The sequence below is a fragment of the Hyla sarda genome, chromosome 3 (assembly GCF_029499605.1).
Source record: "Hyla sarda isolate aHylSar1 chromosome 3, aHylSar1.hap1, whole genome shotgun sequence".
Classification (NCBI taxonomy): domain Eukaryota; kingdom Metazoa; phylum Chordata; class Amphibia; order Anura; family Hylidae; genus Hyla; species Hyla sarda.
The window spans coordinates 412,997,999-413,025,287 of record NC_079191.1 but is presented as its reverse complement, the minus strand read 5'-3'; the positions used below and the strand labels follow the sequence as shown (position 1 = coordinate 413,025,287).

At 43.2% G+C, this 27,289-nt stretch overlaps 1 protein-coding gene across 11 annotated transcripts in view; it reads left to right on the top strand.

Annotated features, from left to right (window-relative positions):
* The window catches only part of KCNH1 (potassium voltage-gated channel subfamily H member 1), a 436,746-nt gene that overhangs the window by 337,636 nt on the left and 71,821 nt on the right, over positions 1-27,289 (top strand). Inside the window, exon 13 of one of the 11 annotated variants that reach the window (XM_056568224.1) lies at positions 5,743-6,195. The exons of the other annotated variants lie outside the window; for them this stretch is intronic. Coding sequence (XP_056424199.1) covers positions 5,743-5,895 — 153 coding nt within the window. The 3' untranslated portion in view covers positions 5,896-6,195. Of the gene's footprint in view, positions 1-5,742; positions 6,196-27,289 lie in introns of those variants that run through there. 11 annotated transcript variants of the gene reach the window in all.

The following is a 27,289-nucleotide window of genomic DNA, read 5'->3' as shown; positions in this document are numbered from 1 at the left end:
TTCTTTTAGGGGATACAATCGCGCATGCACGCTGTAATGTCCGTTTATTTGTTTTTGTAATTTTCTGTTTAGGTGTGTATTCACACACTAGTTTTGTTCAGAGCAGTTTGTTATTCCACCTGGATAGGGGATAGTTAATGCTCTGAGTGAATGAGAACTCGGGTGGAGTTATTTGGCCAGAGTTCTCCTGCATTCTGGTGCTGGTTATTTAGTGCAATGCTACTATGTCTGTTTGTGCTATATTCTGACTATGTCTGCTTGAGCATTTTCCTTGTATTTATCTTGTCATTTTATCTGGGTTTTTAGCCATGGTTAAATAGTCTTGTTCTTCGTAGATTTTAGTCTGTTACATTTGTCTGTTTTAGGATTATGTCTGTTCAGCTTTGTCGGTGTTCACACTATGTCTGAGTCTTGCTTTTTACCTGTGCTCTGTATGTTATATTCCTGTTTAGCAATAGATCTCTTTTACCTGTGTGTAGGGGACTCTGGGGGTGTTGTTTATTCCCTTTGTCTACCGAAGGTCTTCTGCGGGATTGAACTAATTCCTGTTTGTTCATGGAGTCTATTCTGACTCATCCGTTTCCTAGTCTTGTGTCCAGTGTGAACAGTGTCCTATATTTATATCCTGTTTGGTTGATCTGATCTTTGTCCTTTGTACTTGTACCTGCTTGTGATAGTTCTTAGTAACTTACCTGTTCAGTTAGTGTTTTGGTTCTCAGTTCTTCTGTTTATCCTCTTCATTTCCTGGATTCTGCTGTATACTCATATCATGCCTAGTCTTGTTCATTTTATCATGTCTACCGTTTATCTCATATCCGGTTTATGAACTTTTTGTTAATTCACTATATTCTGCTGTTTGTGAGTTTATATTCTGCCCTGTTAGTATTTGTATTCTGTCTGGTATATTTGGTTGTCAAGTAGTTTTCGGTTTCTGGCCTGTGACCGACTATGTATATTATGTGTTTTTACGCCACTACACTTTAGCGCAGGAAGGGACCAGCGCCCAGTTGTCAATCCATCGTTTAGGATGGATGGGCAAGTAGGCAGGGAGAGCCGTTTTAGGGTCAGTTTAAGGCTCACTCTCCCTGTCCCCTGGTGGGTCCCTGGCACGTGCTATGCGAATTTCATAACACATTTTCGCATGGAAAAAAAAGGGAAATGAACATAGCGAATATGCGTATTTCGCAAACAGAGGACTCATTTTTGTCCATATATTCACGAAATATTGCGAATTCCAATATGGCCCCTGCCACACCTCACTAAAAGGCACAATGTAATTATCGGTCTTCTGCTGCCCTCCGGCTGGTAGAATGAGGATGTATTCAAGGAAAGATTTCAATGGATGTAGCTGGCTTAGGGTGGCACTGGCAACACGTTGAGCCGGCTACATCCATTGAAGTCTTTCCTTGAATACATGGTACCTATGGCTTGGTAGTACCCATGATTGTACCCATGGTGACACCTAAGTATGGAGTGCAATGGCATTCAAAATAATGTTTAATAGCTGAACATACTAGCTTTCATATTTCAAACACAAGAAAGGGAATAAGTATAATTTGCAAATGTGTTTCCAAAAGAAAAAAAACATTCTGTGACCTCTCTTTAAAGGGGTACTCCGGTGGAAACAGTTTTTTTTTTAATCAACTGGTGCCAGAAAGTTAAACAGATTTGTAAATTAGAAACAAAATTTCAACCACCCCTCAAGGATACCACCCTACTGGACAGTTTGTTTGAACAATGCAAAAAATATTTATTAAAATACAATTAAAATTATTCAATTAAAAAACATTTGAACAGAGCAATATTGAATATATTGGATTACCATAGGGCCCTAATGGTATATATTCATAGTAATATATGAGGCACTGTAAATAATGTCCGACTGTCCGGATTGTACTGTTAAATCGGCAATTTGAATATCTGGTTGTAAAGTCCTTTGTGTGGATTGGACTAAAAATGCCTGTAGTCTCTATGGAGATGAATAATGCTCACTGTGTCCGCTGGTCCCGTAGCAAAAATGATGGGAGTAGCACTTTATATGAAATTTGTCTGTTTTAAATTATTATTAATAAATAGCGATTTTATGCAGTAGTTATGCTTTTTCGGTTTCTTTTTTAATACAATGTTTTGTAGGCTATGCTGCCATTTACAGCATTTGAGACCATAGACACCCATATTCTAGAATGGTGAGATACAGACGCATAATGGTGTTACATTGTGGTGTCAGTTGGAAATTCTGTTGATAATATTTTTGTTATGTTCTGTTTTTTGATTATTATTATTATTTTTTTTTTTATATGGAGGTGTTACGCAAATTTATTTATAATGAGGTGGTACCACAAAAGGCCTTGGGGCCACCACTGATTCAAAGAATGTCCTTATCTTATATGTTTTATTGACCCCATTAAAATAATTTCCTTAACTTGGTTTTTTCTTTCCAATATTTCTTACGTGTTTTGACTTCCAAGTATGTTCTTCTGAACCGTGCCTTCGGCAATTTTTTGCTTGATATACCTAGAGTCTACTCATACGGCTACTCCATGCATTGTTCTTCTGGTGTTCTTATATGGTTTCTGAGAACTGTGCCCCTGCACACTGCTCTAGGAGAGCGGGGTCATCGAGACTATGTACAGCTTTGTCTAGTGTACAAACATTTTCCAATATTCTCTCTGATGCCTCCTGTTACCGTATGATATTGTCTCAAATTTTGACATGTGGTATCCCACAAGGTCAAGGTGATTCCTGCTTAGAGAAGGCCCAAGGTTGTCACTATCTTTCTCAGCTCACGTCAATCCTACATGGCAATATGGGTTAAATTCCCACTGTGGTAGTCGATAATCCAGAGAACCACTTAAAGGCATACTCCGCTCCTAAACATCTTATTCCCTTTCTAAAGGATTTCTGGGGAACCTTGCAATCTCGGCTGCGCCCCCCCCCCCCCCATACATAGACATCTGGGGCACAGAGTGAACTTTGCTCCATGCCGGAAGACGGAGCGATGCGGGGCTGAGGCTTGTGATGTATACTTGGTGTGTATTTAATAAAATTGGTATATTTATTCAACATTTGTGTGTTGGTGTGCTGATGCATATTCAGTGTTTTCCCTTTCTTCTCTATTGTTATCTTGTATGCTCTTTGATACACTGATCAGCACCCACAATTGTTTAAAATTGGATTGAGCCCCCAGTCTTTTACATATGTCCACTTCTGCAGGAAGGCTATTCCATGCATCCACTACTCTCTGTATCATACAGTATTTTTGTGGCTCTTGTATAATTCTTTTACCTTACATCTATTCAGTTTTATTTAGCATCATGGTCACATTTCTATCATGTCTTTTATTTTATTTTAGATTTATTTTACTTTTTTGTTAGTAAGAAAATTTTCAGCATCGAAAGAAGAAAAAAAAATCAATAAAAACTAGCGATGTAATCAGAAGACATTATGAACTCTAGAACTGAGTTGGTAACAAATAACAATACCCGCTTCACCCCAATCACCAGTGGTGATGGTAAATCTTATGAGGCCTCTGTTTAGGTCAACTCAATAATACTCCCTCATGGATGGAACTCTGATAGACTCTCAAGAAGTCCGAGGATATAGTCTCCGGACCCAACAAGCCAACAGACCTCTTCTATTAACCCCGCCAATCACAGCACATATAGTATGGAAACTTTATTTTCGATTTTGATAACAATTATAGTTTGTAATAGTGGTAATAATATCATATTATATAATGTTTGTTAGGGGGGGGGGTGAACCACAGGTCACCCCCAATTTGCTTCCACCTAGCATAACAGTGTATTTACATTAAAAAAATCTTGGCGTTTATTATGGTTCACAGGGTCAGATACAGCACACAAGAAGACAGTCTGTTTCACGTGGCTCCACTTGAGGAAGTGCGGGGAGCCGTACAAAACAGACAGTCATCTCGTGTGCCCTATCTGGCTATGTGAATCACTATAAACGCCAAAATTTTATCTACCTACCTGATGGTAAGTGCCATTATGTTTTTCCTTTTCATGGGTACATACCATCAGCTGCATCTGTGAACTTTGCATAATAGCTGAGCACCATTGAAAGGGAAGGAGTCTGTGATGCACTAGGTTGAGCACTGCATCAGAACAGGTGGATAGTGCCGGTACCCTACTAATCCTATAAAGGTATTTACATTGTGTGTCTTTAAAGGGGTATTACATGTTTTTTTTTTTTTGACTGTGTTACAGGGACTGTAAAGTTATTGTAGTTCATAATATAGTGTTGATACCTGTGTTTGATGGCTGGTCTCGTAATTCTTATGTGATCTTTGTCCCGGTGTTCATTTTTAACATCATACAAAATGAGTGTTGTCTCAGGTTTTCCCAGGTTGTAGTGGAGCCCGAGACATTACATCACTAGACAAGTTTGAAAGGAGCCTGTCTGATTTAATGGGTGGAGCGACTGCTGGGTGGGAAGGAGATCATTCTCCACAGGGCTGCAGGGAACTCACACTTGCAAACAAGGGATCCTGGGACTTGTAGTTGGAGGGAAGGAACTCAAAGGGGAAATAGCCATTTCACAAAATAAAAGCAGCAGCTTATGGTGGACTCACAACACAGCCATTTAGCCCCAAGACAAGCACAGATGCTGGGAGTTGTAGTTTTGCAACAGCTGGAAGGTCACAGTTTGGAGACCACTATACAATAGGGTTATCTTGACATGATGGTGAGTGTTGTGATGGTTAGATGCTGTGCCACAACTTAGGTAGGTGGTCTAAAGTCTAAGCATAGTTTTAGGCCTAGAGGTTACATCAAAATTTCCAATATTTTTTATAATATAGATCTAGTTTAGCCTATTGCCCTATAGTGTTGATCCAGAGGAAGTCAAAAAACCCTTGAGGTGGAAGACAATTTTCCCCATTTAAAGGGTAAAAATACCTTTCCTATTTCCAATTTTTTCTTTCTACGTACAGATGCTGTATTTCATTTTTTACTGTATATATTTTTTTTTTTTAGTTTTTAACATTTTTTATATGTCAGGCTTCACTTTTCCATTTTTACTCGATCATGTAACCCTACCACAAATCTTAAAGGGGTTATCCAGGAAAAAACTTTTTTTTTATATCTATCAACTGGCTCCAGAAAGTTAAACAGATTTGTAAATCACTTCTATTAAAAAATCTTAATCCTTTCAGTACTTATGAGCTTCTGAAGTTAAGGTTGTTCTTTTCTGTCTAAGTGCTCTCTGATGACACGTGTCTCGTGAACCGCCCAGTTTAGAAGCAAATCCCCATAGCAAACATCTTCTAAACTGGGCGGTTCCCGAGACACGTGTCATCAGAGAGCACTTAGACAGAAAAGACTTCAGAAGCTCATAAGTACTGAAAAGATTAAGATTTTTTTTCAATAGAAGTAATTTACAAATTTGTTTAACTTTCTGGAGCCAGTTGATATATATAAAAAAGTTTTTTCCTGGAATACCCCTTTAAGTTCCAGAGAGGACAGCGGGTATAGAAAGAGAGCCCACTCCTATTATAGACCAACAGCCTCTATTCTTATTACAATACCTAATGTCATTGCATGCGCTTTACCATTTTTCCCCCTGCTATGTACAATTGATTTTATACCTTTGTTGCTTTTCTTTATTTCTTTATTTGACAAAACTCTGGGGGGGGGGGAGTGGAAAAAAATCTATGTCGGTTTTCATAAATGTTTCAATAAATTAACCAGATTTTTTATTTTTTTTTCGCTCAAATGACACTAGAATTCAAGCGCATTTTCATTAGGAAATTTGTCCCAATTTGACTCATCTGAGAAAAATCTATCCATCTTACCACCGGAGAATACAATGGGCCTACAACGAATCGTAATCTGCGCTATAGAAAATAATACGATGAGCCTATCTGTAAATGTGTGAATAAAGTGACCCCACGTGCCTTACGTTACATGAATGTTTATTCTAATGAAATGTCAATAAACGTCAGAAGGAACCATTAGATGAAAGCATTTCGGAGTGAGGTCTCCAAGAAGAGTGACATTGCCTGAGTGAGGGAAGGATTACTCACCCTATCCTCTATTATGTTGATTACTTTACCTGTGACAGCCATGATGAAGGACGACCTTCAGACACAATAGGTCCCTCCACATCCCTGGAAACATCAGTTTCCATTTAAAGGAAAATATACATTATAGATGAGCAAAGTTGATATTTTATTTCCTATACAGTATTTTATCTAAATTTAAAGGGGTACTCCGCTCCTAGACATCTTATCCCCTATCCAAAGGATAGGGGATAAGATATCTGATCGCGGGGGTCCCGCCGCTGGGGTTGTCACGCCACATCCCTTCAATGCAAGTCTATGGGAGGGGGCATGGTGGATGCCACCCCCCCCTCCCATAGACTTGCATCAAGGGGGCGTGGCGTGATGTCACGAGGGGGCGTGGCGTGACGTCACGACTCCCGCCGCCTGCTCCAAGCGTTCAGAGCAAAATTTTCCAAACGCTGGGGCAGCGGAGTACCCCTTTAATACAATTTTATTGTAGAGGTTGTATGAGATACAAAAATAAACATGGCTGCATTTCCCCTTGTTATGTCTGGTATTGGAAGTCAATCCCATTCACTTGGATACCCAGGGGCAACATTGTCACTGTTTCAGAGTAAAAGCAGCCATGTGTTATCCAATCCCATTGTACGGAAAATTGTATTTAGCTTTCTACTAAACCATTCTAATTTTTACAGTCGGAAAATGCGAGGGATGTTCAAAAAGTTTTTTGCACTTTTTTAAACTCTATTTAAAAACAAATTACATTACTTTTTTTTGTCACATGACACTTCAAGATACGACCAATTACCACTCCTCCTGCCGTCACCGTTTACAACCAAAATATAAAAGTGAGGAAACTTTTTGAATGTCCCTCGTAACAAAAACTGGGAAAGATAGGTTAACTAGTGATATGTTATGTAGAGGATAACAAATAGAATAGTGAGAGTCATACTGCTGGGATCCCCTCTGATCATGAGAACTCAGGAAAATTGTCCCCCTCTATGGGTGGCGCTCACCCCGTGTGTCAGCTAGCACTCCATTCATTGTTTATGGGGCTTCCAAATAATGTTGAGCACTAAGCTCCATTTATTTCTCCTTTCTTGTGATTGGTGGGGGTCCCAGCAATCAGACCTCCACTGATCAGCTTGTTATTCCCTATCCTGTACATAGGATGATAACTTTTGGACCCCTTTGAATTTCTTGTTCACCTATTTACCCTTTAAAGACTCATCTCTTTCTATGTTATTAGGCTCTCTTGTTTTTTCCCTTTACTTACCTCTTACTTTTACTCCCCTTGGTCTCATACTGTAGGAGCAATTACATCCTCCCTGACAGGTCACATAGATCTTCTTGTGTTCTGCAATTTTTGCTGGAGCTTCAGAGCTGTTCTTGAAATCTATCTCATGCATTCTTATATTTTGTTGTTCATATATTATTTGGTTCTGTTGACTTTATCTCCTATGCCGATTCTGTTTTTGCACCTCATTGCTTTGATTATGACTCCCGGTTAAAGGAGTACTCCAGTATTAGAAAACGTAGCCACTATCCTAAGGATAGGGGCAAGTTTTAGTTTGCGGGGGGCCGACCACTGGGACCCCCCGCGATCTCCCATATAGGGCCCCGGCAGTCCGTGGGAAGGGGGCGTGTCGACCACCGCAAAAAGCAGCGACTAACAGGCCCCCTCAATATGACCCTATGGGAGAGCCTGTGCGCTGCCATCGGCAATCTACGGCTCCTCCATAGCGCTGTATTGAGGGGGCGGTTCGACACTTGCTATCTGGCCGGAGAGCCGGGGCACGTACGGGAGATCATGGGGGGGCCTAGCGGTCAAACCCCCCCCGCGATCTGAAACTCTTCCCCTATTCTTAGGATAGGGGATACGTTTTCCAATCCTGGACTACTCCTTCAAGCATGGTTATATTGGACCACCAGAATACCAGAGGATTTCTTGTTTGGCTCAGGTTTTGACTCAATATATTGAATCTTGATATATCAGGGCACCAGCAGAAGACATTGCCATTTGAATGTTACTTTGGAACCAATTACTTGCTACTAGGGTACAATATTTATGTAATGATTTACAAATAATTTCTTAGATCATATTCATGATGTCACAGGCCCACTCAAACCAATCTTCAACTGTCTTATAAAAGAATGTATATTGGTAAATAAAGTTATTTTGCAATCTTTCTGTGGTCTTTCATGTTTTCCTTCAGTTCCTGATGCCAATTATCTGTTCTGTTGTCTTTATTGCCCCACTTCCTGTCTAGTGTACATCCAGTCATTAACTTCCTGTTTCTGCTCTACAATCTAGCTGAGTAGTCAGCCACCTGTATCTCTGTCCCACTATGTGGGAGGCTCTTGGGGGTGTAGTGGGTGGGGTTATAGTCAAAAAGGTGTAGAGGTAGGGTGATAGAATTGGATGTATTCCCAGCTAGAGTGTACAGCAGTAACAGGAAGTCTATTACAGGATGTACACTAGACAGGAAGTGGGGCAACAAAGATAACAGAGCAAAAGGAAAGCATGAAAGACTCCTTTAAGCTGTAGCTTACTGGAAAGACAGAGTCTTTGATGGTAGAGAGTGAAAGTGAGAGTAAAGCTAGTACTACCCATAGCTTACAATTACTGGTGGATTGACGCACCAGTGAAGGACTGTATAGACATTCATGACTGACGTTTTATTATAGGCACCCTAAATGGGAAACATGGGGCCTATATGCTTTTTATTTGTGGAGAATATTTGTCGTCTGTGCCCATCCATGTGTATGACTGTTTCACTTTCCCCTCAATATCCGATGCAAATACCCAGGTTGAGTCTTTTATAGAGCATTGTTCATTGAGGAGCGCTGTGATTTTTCTTCTGTCATGTGACTAATTTAGCAATAATATCTTCTGCCTGGTATCAATAATTTTTCTGTACAAGGATAATTTAATAGAACTCATAGCTCAATAGCGTCGGGAGAGATGTTGCTACTCGCGTACAAAGGACTGAGCTGAACACTTAGGCTGATCGCTGGTATATTATTACCGATCCTGCGCTATCCCAAGGTTTTCATATAGAGCACAGAATTACACAAGAACACGTTTTGCTTTACCAAATTAACTACCGGCCCGAAATGGTCTGTTGAATAATATATAGAAATGACACCTTCATATGTCTCCACTGTCAATTAAGGGCGACCAAAGGGTAGATACTTTTTTCCAGAAGAAATAATTGTGCCGTGTTCCGGTGGATTTTATATTATTGTATTTTCATCTACGAGCATAAAGTGCCTATGAGTCCATAATTATGTGCATGATGTCTTAAAGCAGTGTTTCCCAACCAGCGTGCCCCGGCTGTGGCAAAACTACAACTCCCAGCATGCCCGGACAGCCTTTGGCTGTCCGGGCATGCTGGGAGTTGTAGTTTTGCAACCGCTTGGATACACGTTGTTTGGGAAAGGCTGCTTTACATTTTTTTTCTTTAAATCAACAGATGCCAGAAAGTTAAACAGATTTGTAAATGACTTCTATTTGAAAATCTTAATCCTTCCAGTACTTATCACCTGCTGTATACTTCAGAGGAAGTTCTTTTCTTTTTGAATTTTCTTTCTGTCTGACCACAGTGCTCTCTGCTGACACCTCTGTCCATGTCAGGAACTGTCCAGAGCAGGATGGATTTGCTATTGGGGATTTGCTCCTATTTCACAGTTCCTAAAACGGTCAGAGGTGTCAACAGAGAGCACTGTGGTCTGACAGAAAGGAAATTCAAAAAGAAAAGAACTTCCTGTGGAGCATACAGCAGCTGATAACAAATCTGTTTAACTTTCTGGCACCTGGGCTCCTACTGTAGCTAATGCCAGGACATACTATCCTGGTCCCTCCTCTTGGCTCTGAGTGATAGCTCTAGCATCCAATCAGGAAACTACTAGGGCTGTCAGCAATGAGAGCAGGGGCTTGAGTTGCGGGTACTCAACTTATCCTTATCCACAGGATCAGGAATGTGTCTGATTGCAGGGTGTCCCACCCCTGGGACTGTCTACGATCTCCTGTACAGGACGTGGCAGCTCACATGTCCTCAGAGTATTCCAGCCCCCACCCTCGAAGAAGAGCAGAAATGATGGCCCATTTAGCCTGTGACCAGGCTGAGATGTCTTAGCCAGTGATTGGCTGAGCGGGCCATCACTCCTGCTTGTCTTGGAAGGTGGGGGCTAGAATACGGTGGGGGCTAGAAGGTGGGGGCTAGAAGAGGATGGGTGAGTTTCTGGGCCCCGTACAAGAGATTATGGGGGGTCCAACCGCTGGGTGAGCTGCTGGGCCCCATACAGATCATGGGGGGTCCGACCACTGTGGATAGGGATTAAGTTGAGTTCCCCTACCCCTTTACAACCTGGTCAGGAATGGGGTTAGTAAAAAAATAAAAAAATAAAAAGAACTGTCCCTTACCTTCCTTGATCCCAAGCTGCAGCTGGCACAATGGAGTAGAGCCCTGCGTAGGACTGTTTTTAAATCATGCTTCCGCCTCTTCCACTGGATTTCTGACCATTACCACCCGTTCCCACAAGGTGTGTGGACCACTCCCACCCATTTCCGCAACATGTTAGTCCAATCCTGTCCGCTCCCTCAAACATTTTGTCATGGCTTTTAGCAATAGTACATACCCCCCCCCCCCCTTTTGCCATTTCATTACCCCGTACCACTTTATTACCCCCTTGTGCCATTTCATCAGCTCCCTGTGCCATTTGTGCAGGATTTTGTGGGACCCGCAGTATGTTCTGCGACTGCCCGCTCCCGCTCACAACAACCTCATTATCGCCCACGCCTGTAAGTTCTCTATTGGATCCTGTGTTACCTGCAGGATCCCAATCCCAATGCAGGGCTCTACAATGGAGCTCTGCCGTGTCTCCAGGTTGAATAGAAAAGTTCGGGCTCCGCCATGCACTTATTGAGTGTTCGTGTATAATATTGCAACTTACTCCTATTCACTTCAGTCCAGCTGGATTGCAATATTAAAAGTTGTACTCCGCCCCTAGACATCTTATCCCCTATCCAAAGGATAAGATGTCTAATCATAGGAGTCCCGCCGCTGGGGACCCCAGCAATCTTGGCTCCGGGCTGGATGACTGGCGATGCTTGGCGGAGGCTCGTGATGTCACTGTCACACCATGCTTGTGCCGTCACAGCCACGCCCTCTCAATGCAATTCTATGGGAGGGGGGGGGGTGACGGCCATCATGCCTTCTCCCATAGACTTGCATTGAGGGGGCGTGGCCATGACGTCACGAGCCTCCAGTGCTGCACCCGACGCTCTAAACGAATGCTGGGTGCAGCAGGGAGATCGTGGGGGTCCCTAGCAGCGGGCCCCCCACGATCAGACATGTTATCCCCTATCCTTTGGGGGGGGGGGGGTGTACCCCTTTAAGCACAACCTGTGGACAGTTGTGTGGCTGTTCTAGAAGAGAGAAGCCCTGTCTATGTACTAGTGGACGATCACTTTATGTCCTGCAGGAGAATTTCTGCTGTATTTGCAGTTGCAGTGACACCTCTGACTCCGCTCATACAGTATGTGGATAGTGTGGTTGAGACGTGTCAGCACTTATTGCCGTCTAAAGTCCTCTGATTGATTTTCATACTTTGACTAGAGGAAGTCTGACCTTTACAGACAAGGGAACAAAGCGAGAGTGAACATGAATTTAATCCGGAGCTTGTACCAATGTAGCGGTGCTCAGTGAGCTGTGATGGATGTGTTGTAGTTACTTACAATAAATGGATATTTATTTCCAGTCACATAAATTGCTTCCTTATGTGTCTCTATAAAAAGAACACGTAAAAAAAGGATGACGATACTTACTATATATTCGGCAGCATATAGCTTTGTAGCCTGATAACTCAAAATATAGAATACCATAGAAGGTAGGCCACATAGCCAAAATACAAATGTCCCCTGTTTTTAGATGAGGCCTTGAAAAAAGAAAATGGAATAAAATTTTGTGTAAATTCACATGTGGTGGCGGGGTGTGTGGGGCAGGGCAGATGTTGTTACCCTAGGGGCAGATTACATTAACCCCTTGTATTAGTGACGCCAGGGCGTAGTTTAGCCTAAAACCACCCGAAGGTATACCGCTGGATCCTGGGCTAGGCAAGACTCTGATGCCAAGTTATGGACAACGGTAGCTTTACTGAGTGACAGATGGTACAGTCTATACAGTTCAGCCAGGGCCCATGGAGGTGACTGTGATGATGAGACATTAAAGGGGTTATCCAGGAAAAAACTTTTATATATATATATATATATATATATATATATATATATATATATATATATCAACTGGCTGCAGAAAGTTAAACAGATTTGTAAATTACTTCTATTAAAAAATCTTAATCCTTTCAGTACTTATGAGCTTCTGAAGTTAAGGTTGTTCTTTTCTGTCTAAGTCCTCTCTGATGACACCTGTCTCGGGAACCGTCCAGTTTAGAAGAGGTTTGCTATGGGAATTTGCTTTTAAACTGGGCGTTTCCCGATACACGTGTCATCAGAGAGCACTTAGACAGAAAAGAACAACCTTAACTTCAGAAGCTCATAAGTACTGAAAGGATTGAGATTTTTTAATAGAAGTAATTTACTAATCTGTTTAACTTTCTGGAACCAGTTGATATATAAAAAAAAGTTTTTTCCTGGAATACCCCTTTAACCCCTTGGGGACGGAGCCCATTATGACCCTAAGGACGGGAGCATTTTTTGCAAATCTGACCACTGTCACTTTAAACATTAATAACTCTGGAATGCTTTTACTTATAAATTTGATTCCGAGATTGTTTTTTCATGACATATTCTACTTTGTTAGTGGTAAATTTTCGGCGATACTTGCATCCTTTCTTGGTGAAAAATTCAAAAATTTCATGAAAAATTTGAAAATTTTGCATTTTTCTAACTTTGAAGCTCTCTGCTTATAAGGAATATGGATATTCCAAATAAATTATATATTGATTCACATATATAATAGGTCTACTTTATGTTTGCATCATAAAATTGATGAGTTTTTACTTTTGGAAGACATCAGAGGGCTTCAAAGTTCAGCAACAATTTTCAAATTTTTCGCAAAATTTTCAAAATCAGAATTTTTCAGGGACCAGTTCAGGTTTGAAGTGGATTTGAAGGGTCTTCTAGTTAGAAATACCCCATAAATGACCCCATTATAAAAACTGCACCCCTCAAAGTATTCAAAATGACATTCAGTCAGCGTTTTAACCCTTTAGGTGTTTCACAGGAATAGCAGCAAAGTGAAGGAGAAAATTCAAAATCTTCATTTTTTACACTGGCATGTTTTTGTAGACCCAATTTTTGAATTTTTACAAGGGGTAAAAGGAAAAAAATCCTCTCAAAATTTGTAACCCAATTTCTCTCGAGTAAGAAAATACCTCATATGTGTATGTCAAGTGTTCGGCGGGTGCACTAGAGGGCTCAGAAGCGAAGGAGCAACAATGGGATTTAGGAGAGTGAGATTTTCTGAAATGGTTTTTGGGGGGCATGTCCCATTTAGGAAGCCCCTATGGTGCCAGAACAGCAAAAAAAAAAACACATTGCACACTATTATGGAAACGACACCCCTCAAGGCACGTAACAAGGGGTACAGTGAGCCTTAACACCCCACAGGTGTTTGTCAACTTTTTGTTAAAGTCGGATGTGTAAATGAAAAAAAAATATTTTCCCACTAAAATGCTGGTTTTTCCCCAAATTTTACTTTTTTACAAAGGGTAATAGGAGAAAATGCCCCCCCAAATTTGTAACCCCATTTCTTCTGAGTATGGAAATACCCCATGTTTGGACGTCAAGTGCTCTGCGAGCGAACTGCAATGCTCAGAAGAGAAGGAGCGCCATTGAGCTTTTAGAGAGATAATTTGTTTGGAATGGAAGTCGGGGGCCATGTGCATTTACAAAGCCCCCCGTGGTGCCAGAACAGTGGAACCCCCCACATGTGACCCCATTTTGGAAACTACACCCCTCACAGAATGTAATAAGGGGTACAGTGAGCATTTACACCCCACTGGCGTTTGACAGATTTTTGGAACAGTGGGCTGTGCAAACAAAAAAATAAAAATTTTCATTTTCACGTACCACTGTTCCAAAAATCTTTCAGACCCCTGTGGGGCGTAAATGCTCACTGTACCCCTTATTACATTACACGAGGGGTGTAGTTTCCAAAATGGGGTCACATGTGGGTATTTAATTTTTTGCATTTATGTCAGAACTGCTGTAAAATCAGCCACCCCTGTGCAAATCACCAATTTAGGCCTCAAATGTACATAGTGCGCTCTCGCTCCTGAGCCTTGTTGTGCACCCGCAGAGCATTTTACGCCCACATATGAGGTATTTCCGTACTCGGGAGAAATTGCATTACAAATTTTGGGGGTCTTTTTTTCCTTTTACCTCTTGTGAAAATAAAAAGTAAAGGGCAACACCAGCATGTTAGTGTAAAAATGTTTTTTTTTTTTACACTAACAGGCTGGTGTAGACCCCAACTTTTCCTTTTCATAAGGGGTAAAAGGAGAAAAAGCCCCCCAAAATTTGTAGTGCAATTTCTTCTGAGTACGGCGATACCCCATATGTGGCCCTAAACTGTTTCCTTGAAATACGACAGGGCTCCAAAGTGAGAGAGCACCATGTGCATTTGAGGACTAAATTAAGGATTGCATAGGGGTGGACATAGGGGTATTCTACGCCAGTGATTCCCAAACAGGGTGCCTCCAGCTGTTGCTAAACTCCCAGCATGCCTGGACAGTCAGTGGCTGTCCGAAAATGCTGGGAGTTGTTTTGCAACAGCTGGAGGCTCCGTTTTGGAAACACTGCTGTACAATACGTTTTTCCTTTTTATTGGGGGGGGCAGTGTAGGGGGGTGTTTATGTAATGTTTTACTCTTCATTATGTGTTAGTGTAGTGTAGTGTTTTTAGGGTACAGTCACACTGGCGGGTTACGGTGAGTTTCCCGCTAGGAGTTTGCGCTGCGGCGAAAAATTTGCCGCAGCTCATACTTGAAGCAGGAAACTTGCTGTAAACCCACCCGTGTGAATGTACCCTGTACGTTCACATGGGGGGGGGGGGGGCAAACCTCCAGCTGTTTCAAAACTACAACTCCCAGCATGCACGGTCTGTCAGTACATGCTGGGAGTTGTAGTTTTGCAACAGCTGGAGGCACACTGGTTGGAAAACCTTCAGTTAGGTTCTGTTACCTAACTCAGTATTTTCCAACCAGTGAGCCTCCAGCTGTTGCAAAACTACAACTCCCAGCATGCACGGTCTGTCAGTACATGCTGGGAGTTGTAGTTTTGAAACAGCTGGAGGCACACTGGTTGGAAAACCTTCAGTTAGGTTCTGTTACCTAACTCAGTATTTTCCAACCAGTGTGCCTACAGCTGTTGCAAAACTACAATTCCCAGCATGTCTGATCACAGAAGGGCATGCTGGGAGATGTAGTTATGCAACAGCTGGAGGTACGCAACTACAACTCCCAGCATGCCGAGACAGCTGTTTTCTGTGTGGGCATGCTGGAATTTGTAGTTTTGCAACATCTGGAGTGCTACAATTTAGAGACCACTGAACAGTGATCTCCAAACTGTGGACCTCCAGATGTTGCAAAACTACAACTCCCAGCATGCCCAGACAGCAAACAGCTATGTGGGCATGCTAGGAGTTGTAGTTTTGCAAGATCTAGAGGGCAGTATAGAGATCACTGTGCAGTGGTCTCTAAACTGCAGACCTCCAGCTGTTGCAAAACTACAAATTCCAGCATGCCCACACAGCAAACAGCTGTCTGGGCATGCTAGGAGTTGTAGTTTTGCAACATCTGGAGGGCTACAGTCTAGAGACCACTATAGTGGTCTCAGACTGTAGCCCTCTAGATGTTGCTAGGCAACTACTCACCGGCTTCCGTCGTGTCCGGGAGCCGTCCTCTTCTGCCACACGCCGCCGCAGATCTCCGTCGCCGCCGCCGATCCCCGTCGCTCCGCTGCCTCCGGAGGGGTAAGTGGACTCCGGCGCCACTCCTCTTCGTTTTCCCCGTTCTGCCCCACCTATTGTGGGAGGGCAGGACGGGGAAAACGAAAGTAAACCCCTCCGCCCCAGATCTGCTATTGGTGGTCGCGTCTAGACCACCAATAGCAGAGATAGGAGGGGTGGCAACTCTGCCACCTCACTCCTATCGCTTTAGGGGGATCGTGGGTGTCTTAGACACCCGCGATCCCCCTTCTATTCCGGGTCACCGGGTCACCATAGACCCGTAATGACCCGGAATTGGCGCAAATCGCAAGTGTGATTTCACTTGCGATTTGCGCCGATCGCCGACATGGGGGGGTCTAATGACCCCCCTGGGCATTTGCACGGGGTGCCTGCTGATAGATATCAGCAGTCACCCCGGCCCAGTCCCCGCCCGGCGCGCGGCTGGGGCCGAAATTCCCACGGGCGTATGGATACGCCCTTCGTCCTTAAGTACCAGGACGCAAGGGCGTATGCATATGCCCTTCGTCCCCAACAGGTTAAGGGCTTTCTGTGACTTGTAGTAGGGCTGGATAATTGAATGCAGACCACGCTGACTTGACAGATGACAGGGACTGACTTGACTTGACTCATAAAGCTGTGACTTTAGTTACTTGACTTGATGGTGGCCGCAGGACTGGACTTTGTGCCCTCCAACACTCTGGACACACACACTAGACAAGACTGCACTGGACCTCAGCAGGAAGAGAGAGAGAAGCTCCACCCAGGGCTTATATGGGGGAGACTAGCAGGGAGCCCATAGGTCACTCCTGGGATCACCTGGTCACTGGTACCTCCTGGGTAACAATCACATGACATATCACATGGTATAACTCTTAAAGACAAACATTACATTTTATAACATTTTACATGGTAAAACATATTTACAATGGGGAAACAAGTGCAGGGGGCCTTGGGGACAGTGAAGGAGGCCACCTGACAGGACAGCAGGAGCACGGGGTAATGCCTCTCGTACTGGGCTACCACACACACATTACAGAAATGGTGTAGCAATTTTTCCCATTGACTTTAATGGAGAATTTTTAAAAATCATCAGGAGCCGATTATCATCAAAAAGAAATAAAAAGCAGTATACTAACCTTCCCGATCAACTCCTGTGCCAACACTTCTCTGGCCCTCTGCTTGTCTCTTTTTGCTAGGCTCTAGTAATGACTTGGTGTGTCATCCATGGAACCAAGTGAGCAGAAACCGGAAGGGGACCAGGACCAGCTGGGGACTGGTAAGATAAGTATACTGATTTGTGATGATCAGCTAAATCCTTAAAGGAAGATCCATATAAAAATCCACACAATTGGGTTTTACTGATATATACTGATATTGGGTGAAGATACTTACTCGGCCCCCGAGGTTTGTCTCCAGTACCATTCACTGCTCCCCGATGCACCATCCTCCTCTGCCCACTGCTCCATTTTTTCTCTGCTCCTTCCTCCTGCAAACCCTTTTAAAACTACATTTCCCAGCAGTCCTCTCTACTAAGATGTGTTGAAAATGGGTGTGGCTTGCTGATATGACATCAGAAGGGGGCATAGCATGACGAGCTATGATAGAGTGGTGGCTTGGTTGGACAATGTTAGAAAGGGGGTGTGGTTTGATAGCATGGCAGCAGTAAAGGGGGTGTGGTTTGATAGCATGACATCAGTAAAGGGGGTGTGGTTTGATAGCATGACAGCAGTAAAGGGGGTTTGGTTTACAAGGCGAAAAATGCTGAAATCCAGGACAAAGGAGGATATTTATCAAAACCTGTGTAGAGGAAAAGTTGACCAGTTGCCAATAGCAACCAATCGGATCGCTTCTTTCATTTCTGAGAGGCCCTTTAAAAAATGAAAGAAGCGATTGATTGGTTGCTATGGGCAACTGTGCAACTTTACCACTTTGATAAATCTCTCCCAAAGTGTCACATGACCCAAAGTGTCACATGACCTCTGTCTCATTTAGGGGAAATGGGAAACGATAAAGATTTTTCTTTACTTCCTGACTGTCACTTTATATTCCAACAGGGAAAATGGCCTAGTACAGGTACAGGCCTAGTGTACATTACAATACAGTTGGTCTGGCCATAAGGCGACAAAATATGAATAATTTTTGCTATCCGGAGAACCCCTCTAACTGCAAACTTTGGATCCACCAACTGCTTCTCTCTCACACATACAGCCTGACGCCATGGTATATCTAACACACTGGATAATTGAAACAACCCACAGCATTATTTGGCAAGGACACATGTCAAAAGATTTAATTGGTCAGCGTCTTAGTGCTGAGACCATCAATGATCATTAGAACAAGAAGGGAGAAGCACGTGCATAGGCACTTCACTCCCCGGCTCCCAATGATCTCCATCCTGCAACCTCATTATAAGTCTATGGGGACCCACAGGGAAGCTTGACACTTGCTCGATCTACTGCTCGGTGGTGATCTCCAAACTTTAAAAACTTTTGACGCCTCTGTGGCATATTAAACTACTTTTTTATTTTCATAATGACAGCTACACTTTAAAGCAATATTAGTTTGCCTTTTCGAGGCATATGTGAGCCGTCCTATCTGATTTTTCCTATGGTTCTGTCTCGTCACCTATAACAACCTCCTGCTTTATGTTCACAGCTCTTTCTACTTCTAATGACTGAATTACATACATTACAAGACTCAGATGTACTGGAAACTATCTCGGTTGCTGTAGTCTATTAAAGTACATGGAAGATTTTCTAGCAACCATACGGTAAATATAGTGATTACGGTGACTTGACGGACACCTACTGGTAAAAGGGATTACACAGCGCTGCAGTCCAGAGGAGGCTTGAATGCTCAGCTCCGTAATTGAATATGTTACAATGCTTCGCTCTCTTGTTTTTTACCTTCTGTCAGGTTTGGCCATCATCACCCCGGAATTACATCATTGTCCAACATGACACGGCTCCTATAGAAATGTAGTTTAATGTAATTGTCAGGCAGATGTCACAGGCGTTCTAGAGGGAAACCTACCTCATTTATAAAGCAGATCTGGTCTCTTCGCTGTACTGATCCTCGGTCACCACAACATCTAAAATCTCAAGTATAAATGTGCAAAGCAAAATATAGAGCACAATAAATAGATATCAAAGCTTCCATTAATGGATTCAAGCACTGAGCCAAGACACTGTAGACTATATTATTGACATCCAGCTGAAGAGGACGAGAACCTGGTCCTGTTATCTTGTAGGTAGTCAGACTACTTTGGTTGTAGCACTACAAGGAACTCTATTGAGGCCTCTCAGCGGGGATGTCCCAATACCTTTTCTTCTACTCTTGTATATGTTCCCGATACCGGCAGACCATAAAAAATAAAAATCCCTCTTATCTGCCGTCATCTCCATTGCTGAAGCCTAATCTGGTATGATTCAGGACCTGCTGTGATCAAATAATGTCATTGCATGGGGTGCAGGAGAAGGTCCTGTACCTGAGGTGGTCCAGTATGGGAGATGTTACCCAGTACCCTTGCTGCCCTGTCCACCCTTGACGCCCCCCCCCCCCCCCCCCCGTTAATATGTTCTACAGTGTATTGTATTATAAAATGTGTTGTATCTTTAAGAGTTATGTCATGAGATTGTTACCCAGGAGGAACCAGTGACCAGAGTGACCTATGGGCTCCCTGCTAGTCTCCCCCATATAAGCCCTGGGTGGAGCTTCTCTCTCTTTGATCTCTGCTCTTCTGCTGAGGTCCAGTGCAGTCTTGTCTAGTGTGTGTGTCCAGAGTGTTGGAGACCTCAAAGTCCAGTCCTGCAGCCGCCATCAAGTCAAGTAAGCTAAAGTCACAGCTTTATGAGTCAAGTCAGTCCCTGTCATCTGTCAAGTCAGCGTGGTCTGCATTCAATTGTCCAGTCCTACTACAAGTCCCAGCAAGCCCTTAAGGTCTCTGAGTCACTGGTCACCTCCTTGGGCCCTGGCTGAATTGTATAGACCCAACCAACTGTCTCCCCTCAGTAAAGCTACCATTGTCCGTAACTTGGCGTCAGAGGATTTCTTGCCCCCGTGCTTAGCCCAGGATCCAGTGGTATTCCTTCAGGTGGTTTTAGGCTAAACCACTCCCTGGTGTCACAAATACAAGGGGTTAATGCCATCTGCCCCTAGGGTAACAACATCTGCCCTCATCACACCCCGCTACCACATACCATTTACAGAGTAGATGATGCAGAGGCTTCAGCGCAGGAGTGAAGGGAAGGTGAGTGAGTTTTATTTTTTCTTTTGGAGGGAGGCATTCTCTACCTACTTGACTACTGGGGGCTTCTACCTAATAGGAGGTTCCCTACCTATCTGACTACCTAACTACTAAGATCTTCTACCTAATAAAAGGTTCCCTACCTACCTGAATACCTAACTACTGGGGGCTTCTACCTAAAAGGAGGTTTCCTACCTACCTGACTACCTAACTTCTGAGGGCTTCTATCTAATGGGATGTTCCCTTCCTACCTGACTACCTAACTATTGGTGTCTTCTCATTAATATGAGGTTCTCTACCTACCTGACCACCTAACTACTGTGGGCTTCTACCTAATAGCAAGTTTTTTACCTACCTGACTAGCTAACTACTGAAGGCTTCTCCCTAATGGGAGGTTCCTTACCTACCTGACTACCTAACTACTTAGGCTTTAATAGTAGTTTTCCAACCTACCTGACTACCTAACTACTGTGGGCTTCTCCCTATTAGGAGGTTCCTTACCTACGTGACTACATAGCTATTGGGGGCTTTTACCTAAAAGGGTAACAGTTTCATACATACTTTACCTACTGGGGGCTTCTACCTAATATGGGGGATTCCCTACCTAACAACTAAAGTCACATCTTAAAGGGGTACTCTTGGTTTTGATTTCACTTCTGTCACAAGCACAATGCTCTCTGCTGACCTCTGCTGTCCATTATAGGAACTGTTCAGAACAGCATATATTTGCTATGGGGATTTTCTCCTGCTCTGGACAGTTCCTAATATGGACAGCAGAGGTCAGCAGCTAGCACTGTGGACGTGACAGAAGTGAAATCCAAAAAGAAAAGCATTTCCTCTGTAGTATACAGCCCCTAAAATGTACTGGAAGGATTAAGATTTTTTAATAGAAGTAATTTACAAATCTGTTTAACTTTCTGGCACCAGTTTATTTAAAAAAAAGTTTTCCACAGGAGTACCCCTTTAATTATGAGTGTCAGTGAGGGCCTCATGTTCGACTTTCACCTAAGACTTCACAAAGTCTTGAGCCACCACAAGAGGTGGTCACTGACATGTCACTTTATCAGTGGTCTTCAAACTGAGAACCTCCAGACGTTGCAAAACTACAACTCTCAGCATGCCCAGACAGCCTTTGGGAGTTGTAGTTTTGCTACAGCTAGAGGTTCACAGTTTGGAGACCACTGATAAAGTAACATGTCAGTCTAGGCTTTAAACGCTTCCTCAGTTCAAAATTTTTTCATGCCATATTATCAGTCGCCGACCATAAAATCCCATACTCTCGCAGCCAGACAAAAATATCTGGACGGCCCTGGGTTTTAATCAGTAGATTTTACTGTTCTGTCTCCATTTTACATTAATACATCTCTTTCGGCTTCTTTTATTCTTTTAATATTTAAGCTTCATTTTTCCCCTCGCTCCATCGTTCATCTAGATAAATTGGTTATACAACATTTATGTGGCCACAATTATTTTAAGTTGTTGAGAATGTAATTGCATTGTCAGACTTTTAAATATAGCAATTACCAATGACTAGACTCCTTTTTTTTTTTTTTTTTTTTTTTCATTTGGGTTAACTTGCCAAAATGACACTTTATGAAAGGGACTGAGCCAGTGTTGAGACAAGTTTTATAGAAAGGCTAACAATAGGGTGTTGCAGGAGGGTAACCATATGGGGTGTAGAGGTTCAGTTGCCTGCATGGGGCCCAACAGCTGTTCTAGTACTAGACCACAGAGACTAATAGTACCATTAAAGGGGTACTCAGATGTCCTTTACAAAAACATACAAATGCTTTAGAAGTTCTGAAACCCCCATAAAACTATTTGTTTTAGAGGTCTTAGTCCTGTACTTTCTGGTTAAGCAGTTGCTCAGCCCTACAATTCCCAGAATGCATTACTTTCCCTCAGCTCTTAAACAAAGTCCACCCACCCTGCCTTCTCCCCTCCCACAGCACTCCTGTCAGTTCTCCGCCCAGAGCTGTAGCAGACTTATTTCTTAGCAGACTACTGCACAATCAGTGAGGTTGCAGCACCTGATAGTCATTCCCCATCTGCTCCTCTGCCTGTGTAATTATTCAGCATAATTTCCAGAATGCATTGTTTTCCCTCAACTATTCATCAGTTCCCCGGCCAGAGCTGTCGCAGAACATCTCATTTCACAGCAGACTATTGTACAGTGATGTTGCAATACCTGCTATTCCTTCCCTGTCTGCTCCTCTGCCTGTGGCATTGTATAGTATAAGGCATCATGCTGCATTCACCTCATTCTTACCTAAATATCTTAATTAAGATAAATGTGGATGTAGGCTGTAAGGGCCCTTCAGATGTGATGACATCACTCAGGACATGGGGCTATAGCTCAGAAACAAGATTCAGCCACACCTCCTGAAACCGCAGAGGATGATGCATTGTCTCAGGAGAGTGGGAGAAGCTGGAAAGCTGCTGAGACAACAACACAGTGACAATGAAAGGACTACACAACTTCCTGTCAGGGTGGAATCACACAAAATAATGCTGAAGCCATTGCAATTGATGTTAACACTGTATTAGTAAGCTATACATCTTGGGTTGGTAGTCAAATCTGCATTCAGTCGTTTTGGATTCTATTACAGTTCTTAGAGCGAGGGCCGAGGAGCTTCATGTGAAGCCTATTTCCTTTTATTATATAATCTTATATATTATTTACTTTATATATGCCCTATTTACTATCAATCATGTCAGCTGCATAGATTTGTATAGCTCCTTTCCTCCTCAATTAAACTTGATCTGAATGTTTTCCCTTTGAAGTTCTATATATTAATAACGTTACATAGATGAGCGCGCATTAGAATTTAATCCCTTCCTGAATTTTATACATGCTGGATCTTCTCATTAGTGAGGGTTAGCACAAGAAACTGGATTCATTTTTGTTTTATTTACAAATAACAGAAAACAGAGAAGACTTTTTGCATTTGCCACAAACCCTTCGAAAACTAAGGTCAATAGTTTGATGTGAAACTTTGGTTTATTTTCTTAATTGGTTAAATTGAAGCTACTAGAGTCCTTTAAGAAGCCAGGGGTCAGATTACCTTGACTCTGGTCCGCAAAATGCAAATTTTCCAGGTGCCTTGTATTCTAAAGATCATTAGTCCCAAAGCTAACAACAACTAGCGCTGCATTTCAACAATCCATATAGCAGAAGTTGCGAAAACAATGCTCTGCCCCTAATATCTCTTCGCATCTAATGGCTGAAGCTGCGCCACACTGACTTTCTGTTCTGCTCATAATTCTAAAGCTGAATGCTCCTACAAATATATCTCCCTATTCTCTCATATGTATACACGGTCAACTCAACCGACCATACATGTCTTTTAGAAGGGGAGAGGGGGGAATGGCTCACATCCCATCCTCATACCTGTCATCATATCCCATCTGATATCCCAATCTCATATCCCGTCATCATATCCCATCTCATATCCCAATCTCATATCCCGTCCTCATATCCAACCTCATATCCCATCCTCATATCCCAATCTCATATCCCGTCCTCATATCCCATCCTCATATCCCAATCTCATATCCCGTCCTCATATCTGTCATCATATCCCATCTCATATCCCAATCTCATATACCGTCCTCATATCCAACCTCATATACCATCCTCATATTCTGTCCTCATATCTCGTCCTCGTTTCTTGCCCTAATATCCCGACCTTATACAGTGAACCCCCCGACCTACGATGGCCCCGACATACGATCATTTTAACATGCGATGTCCTCTCAGAGGCCATCGCATATTGAAGGCAGCATCAACATAAGATGCTTTTATATGTAGGGGCCATCGCATAAACGGCTAGTCGGCAGCGCAGACTGCTTCAGCTGCCACCGGATAGCCGTTTATGGTGCCCCGTGCCCTGTGCTGACGATCACTTACCTGTCCTCGAGGCTCCGGCGCGTCCTCTTCGGGATCCTCTGCATCGTCGGCGCTCTCAATCTACGTCATCACGTCGCTGCGCACGCCGTCCCATCATCCAATAGGAGCGGCGTGCGTATCGACGTGATGACGGAGAGAGCGGATGCCGGTGAAGCAGAGGCCTTGCCGAAGTGTCGGGGACACCTCGGGGACGCGGCGACAGCGATGGACGGCGACATCCCGGGCAGCGGTGACGAGCGGCGACGGTCCAGAGCAGCAGGGACAGGTGAGTACAACTTCCTCTAACAGTGGTCTACAACCTGCGGACCTCCAGATGTTGCAAAACTACAACACCCAGCATGCCCGGACAGCCGTTGGCTGTCCGGGCATGCTGGGTGTTGTAGTTTTGCAACATCTGGAGGTCCGCAGGTTGTAGACCACTGTCCTATACTTTACATTGCACGGATCCCTCAACATGCGATGGTTTCAACAAACGATGGTCCGTTTGGAACGGATTACCATTGTATGTTGAGGGACCACTGTATCCTTTCCTCATATCCAATCTCATATCCCGTCCTCATATCCAGACCTTATATTTTGTCCTCATATCCTGTCCCGGTATCCCGAGCTCATATCCTGTCCTCATTTGCTGTCCTTATGCCAGGCTCATATCCCAACCTCATATTCCAACATATTTAAAATAACAACACAGATAAAACCTTTTTTTAAGCCCAGTTATGCCAAAAAATAAAATTTTAACCAACATAAATCATCAGCTTTATAACAGAACAAGTAATTTTCATATCAGACTTAATATATTGTAGTAAAATAAGAAGGTGGGGGTAGTAAATGGATAATGAAGAATACAAATTATAAGTTTGCAGGGTCAGCAAGAAGTAGCAGACAGCTGAATCCTCCACAACTCAGGGTCAATGACCTAGTAAATTCCTTCTGTATTAATCAGCTGCCACTGGTTGACCCCTGCGTCTAGAGATCTATGAATTTATCGGTATATGACAATACGTATTGATCAGACCTCATCAGGAATATCAACAGGACAGATTTACGAGGAGTGAAAATGACAGAACCCTACCTTCAACTCCTGTGTAGAGTCATGTGTATCCATGGATATAGACCAATGGTCTACAGTCATTGGCTGCCCAGGCATGTTGGGAGTTGTAGTTTTGCAACATCTGGAGGACCAATGATATAGACTAAATACAAGCCCTACCAAATACACATTAAAGGGGTTATCCACCATAAGATGACTTTAATAATTACCTGTCGGTCAGTAATGGACATGCTTGCATCCGTGCTTGTGTTGGTGGTAAATGGCCATGTCCTGTGTCTCCCCCCCCCCCCCCCCAATCATGCTGCTTTGTCTATGTGAACTGGCTATTTCCTGTTTCTGAGCCCTCCATTCAACTACAATCCCCAGGATCCCTTGTTTTTAGGTAGGAGGTGATTTATCTCCCTCCCCCACATCAGCCACCTCACCCATTGCAGTACAGCTAGGCTCCCTTCCATGAAACTACAATTCCCTGCAGCCCTGTGGAGAATGATCTCCCTCCCACCCAGCGGTCGCTCCTCCCATTAAAGCACAGATATGCTCCCCTTCAACACCTGACTAGTCATGGAATGTCTCGGGCCGCACTGCAACCTGGGAAAATGCAACATTCATTTTGTATGCTAATAAAAATGAACATTGAGGCAAAGATCACATAAGAATTGCAAGACCACCATCAATTAAAGGTACAGACACTATATTATAAACTTCACTGACTTTACAGCCCCTGTAGAACATACAAAATGAGCTGGAATACCCCTTTAACAAGAAGTACGGGTAAAATAGAAGGCTGTATGATTGCAGTATCTAACTGCACAGAGTTTGTTTGTCCTCTGTCACCTTGGATATGTAGACCCTAAAGGGTTAGAAATAAAAAAAGACCTAAATTTGCTTCATTTCTTTATTTTAGAAGCATATGAACTTAAAAAATGGTTGCAAGGGGGAACATAACCTATAAATAGCAGTTGTGTGTCAGTTCTTTCCAACCCCTTAGGCCGCTCTTACACACAGCGCTAGCAGCCGTGGCTGGCGTTGCATTAATGATCATTCCAGACTAGTCCTGGAGTTGACGCTTTAAAGGGGTACTCCGGTGGAAAACAAATTATTTAAAATCAACTGGTGCCAGAAAGTTAAACAGATTTGTAAATTATAAACGTTGAGAGGCAGGAAAGGAGAGGGTTACTTCACCTGTAGTAGGGATACAGCGTAGTGTCAGTGGCCTACAACAACGTCTCCTGCGGGGTGCACATACAAAAAGTGTGAAGTATCATAAAATACAATAAAGAAAGCACGTACGTGCACTCACCGCACAGCGGAGACAGCTCAATATGAGAGTCTGGTTCACGGGGAGCTGGGTTTCAGCATCAGCCTAGGTAGATTGGCGCTCGGAGGCTACGCGTAGCCTCCGAGCACCAATCTACCTGCGCTGATGCGGAAACCCAGCTCCCTGTGAACCGGACTCCCACATTGAGCTGTCTCCGCTGTGCGGTGAGTGCACGTACGTGCTTTCTTTATTGTACATTTGTAAATTACTTCTATTTAAAAATCTTAATCCTTCCATTACTTATCAGCTACTGTATGCTACAGAGATGCACAGGACGATTTATTAGAATAAAAGATACTGGACAACGCGTTTCGGTGCTGGCACATGCCTTCCTCAGGTTCACAAAGAATTAGGTCTGATGCGTCCTGAAGTGTTTCCTGTGCGTGTGCGTTGGTGGCATGGCCATGCCACCAACGCACACGCACAGAAGACACTTCAGGATGCATCAGACCTAATTGTTGGGAACCTGAGGAAGTCGTGTGCCAGCACAGAAACACGTTTCCAGTATCTTTTATTCTCATCACACCGAATTCTTTGTGGACCTGAGAAAGGAGCATGCCAGTGCGGAAACATGTTGTCCAGTATCTTTTATTGTAATAAATCGTTCTGTACATCTGTGGCGTCCAGAGTCCCTTTCTTGCAAGCAGCAGGGCTCTACCGAATTCCCATTTTTTGTCTGTTTATCCTGATTCAATATTCTGTACCCTCGGGGATACAGATAGAGGATATTGAGCTGAAAACTGCATAAATCTATTCCACCCTAAACCTA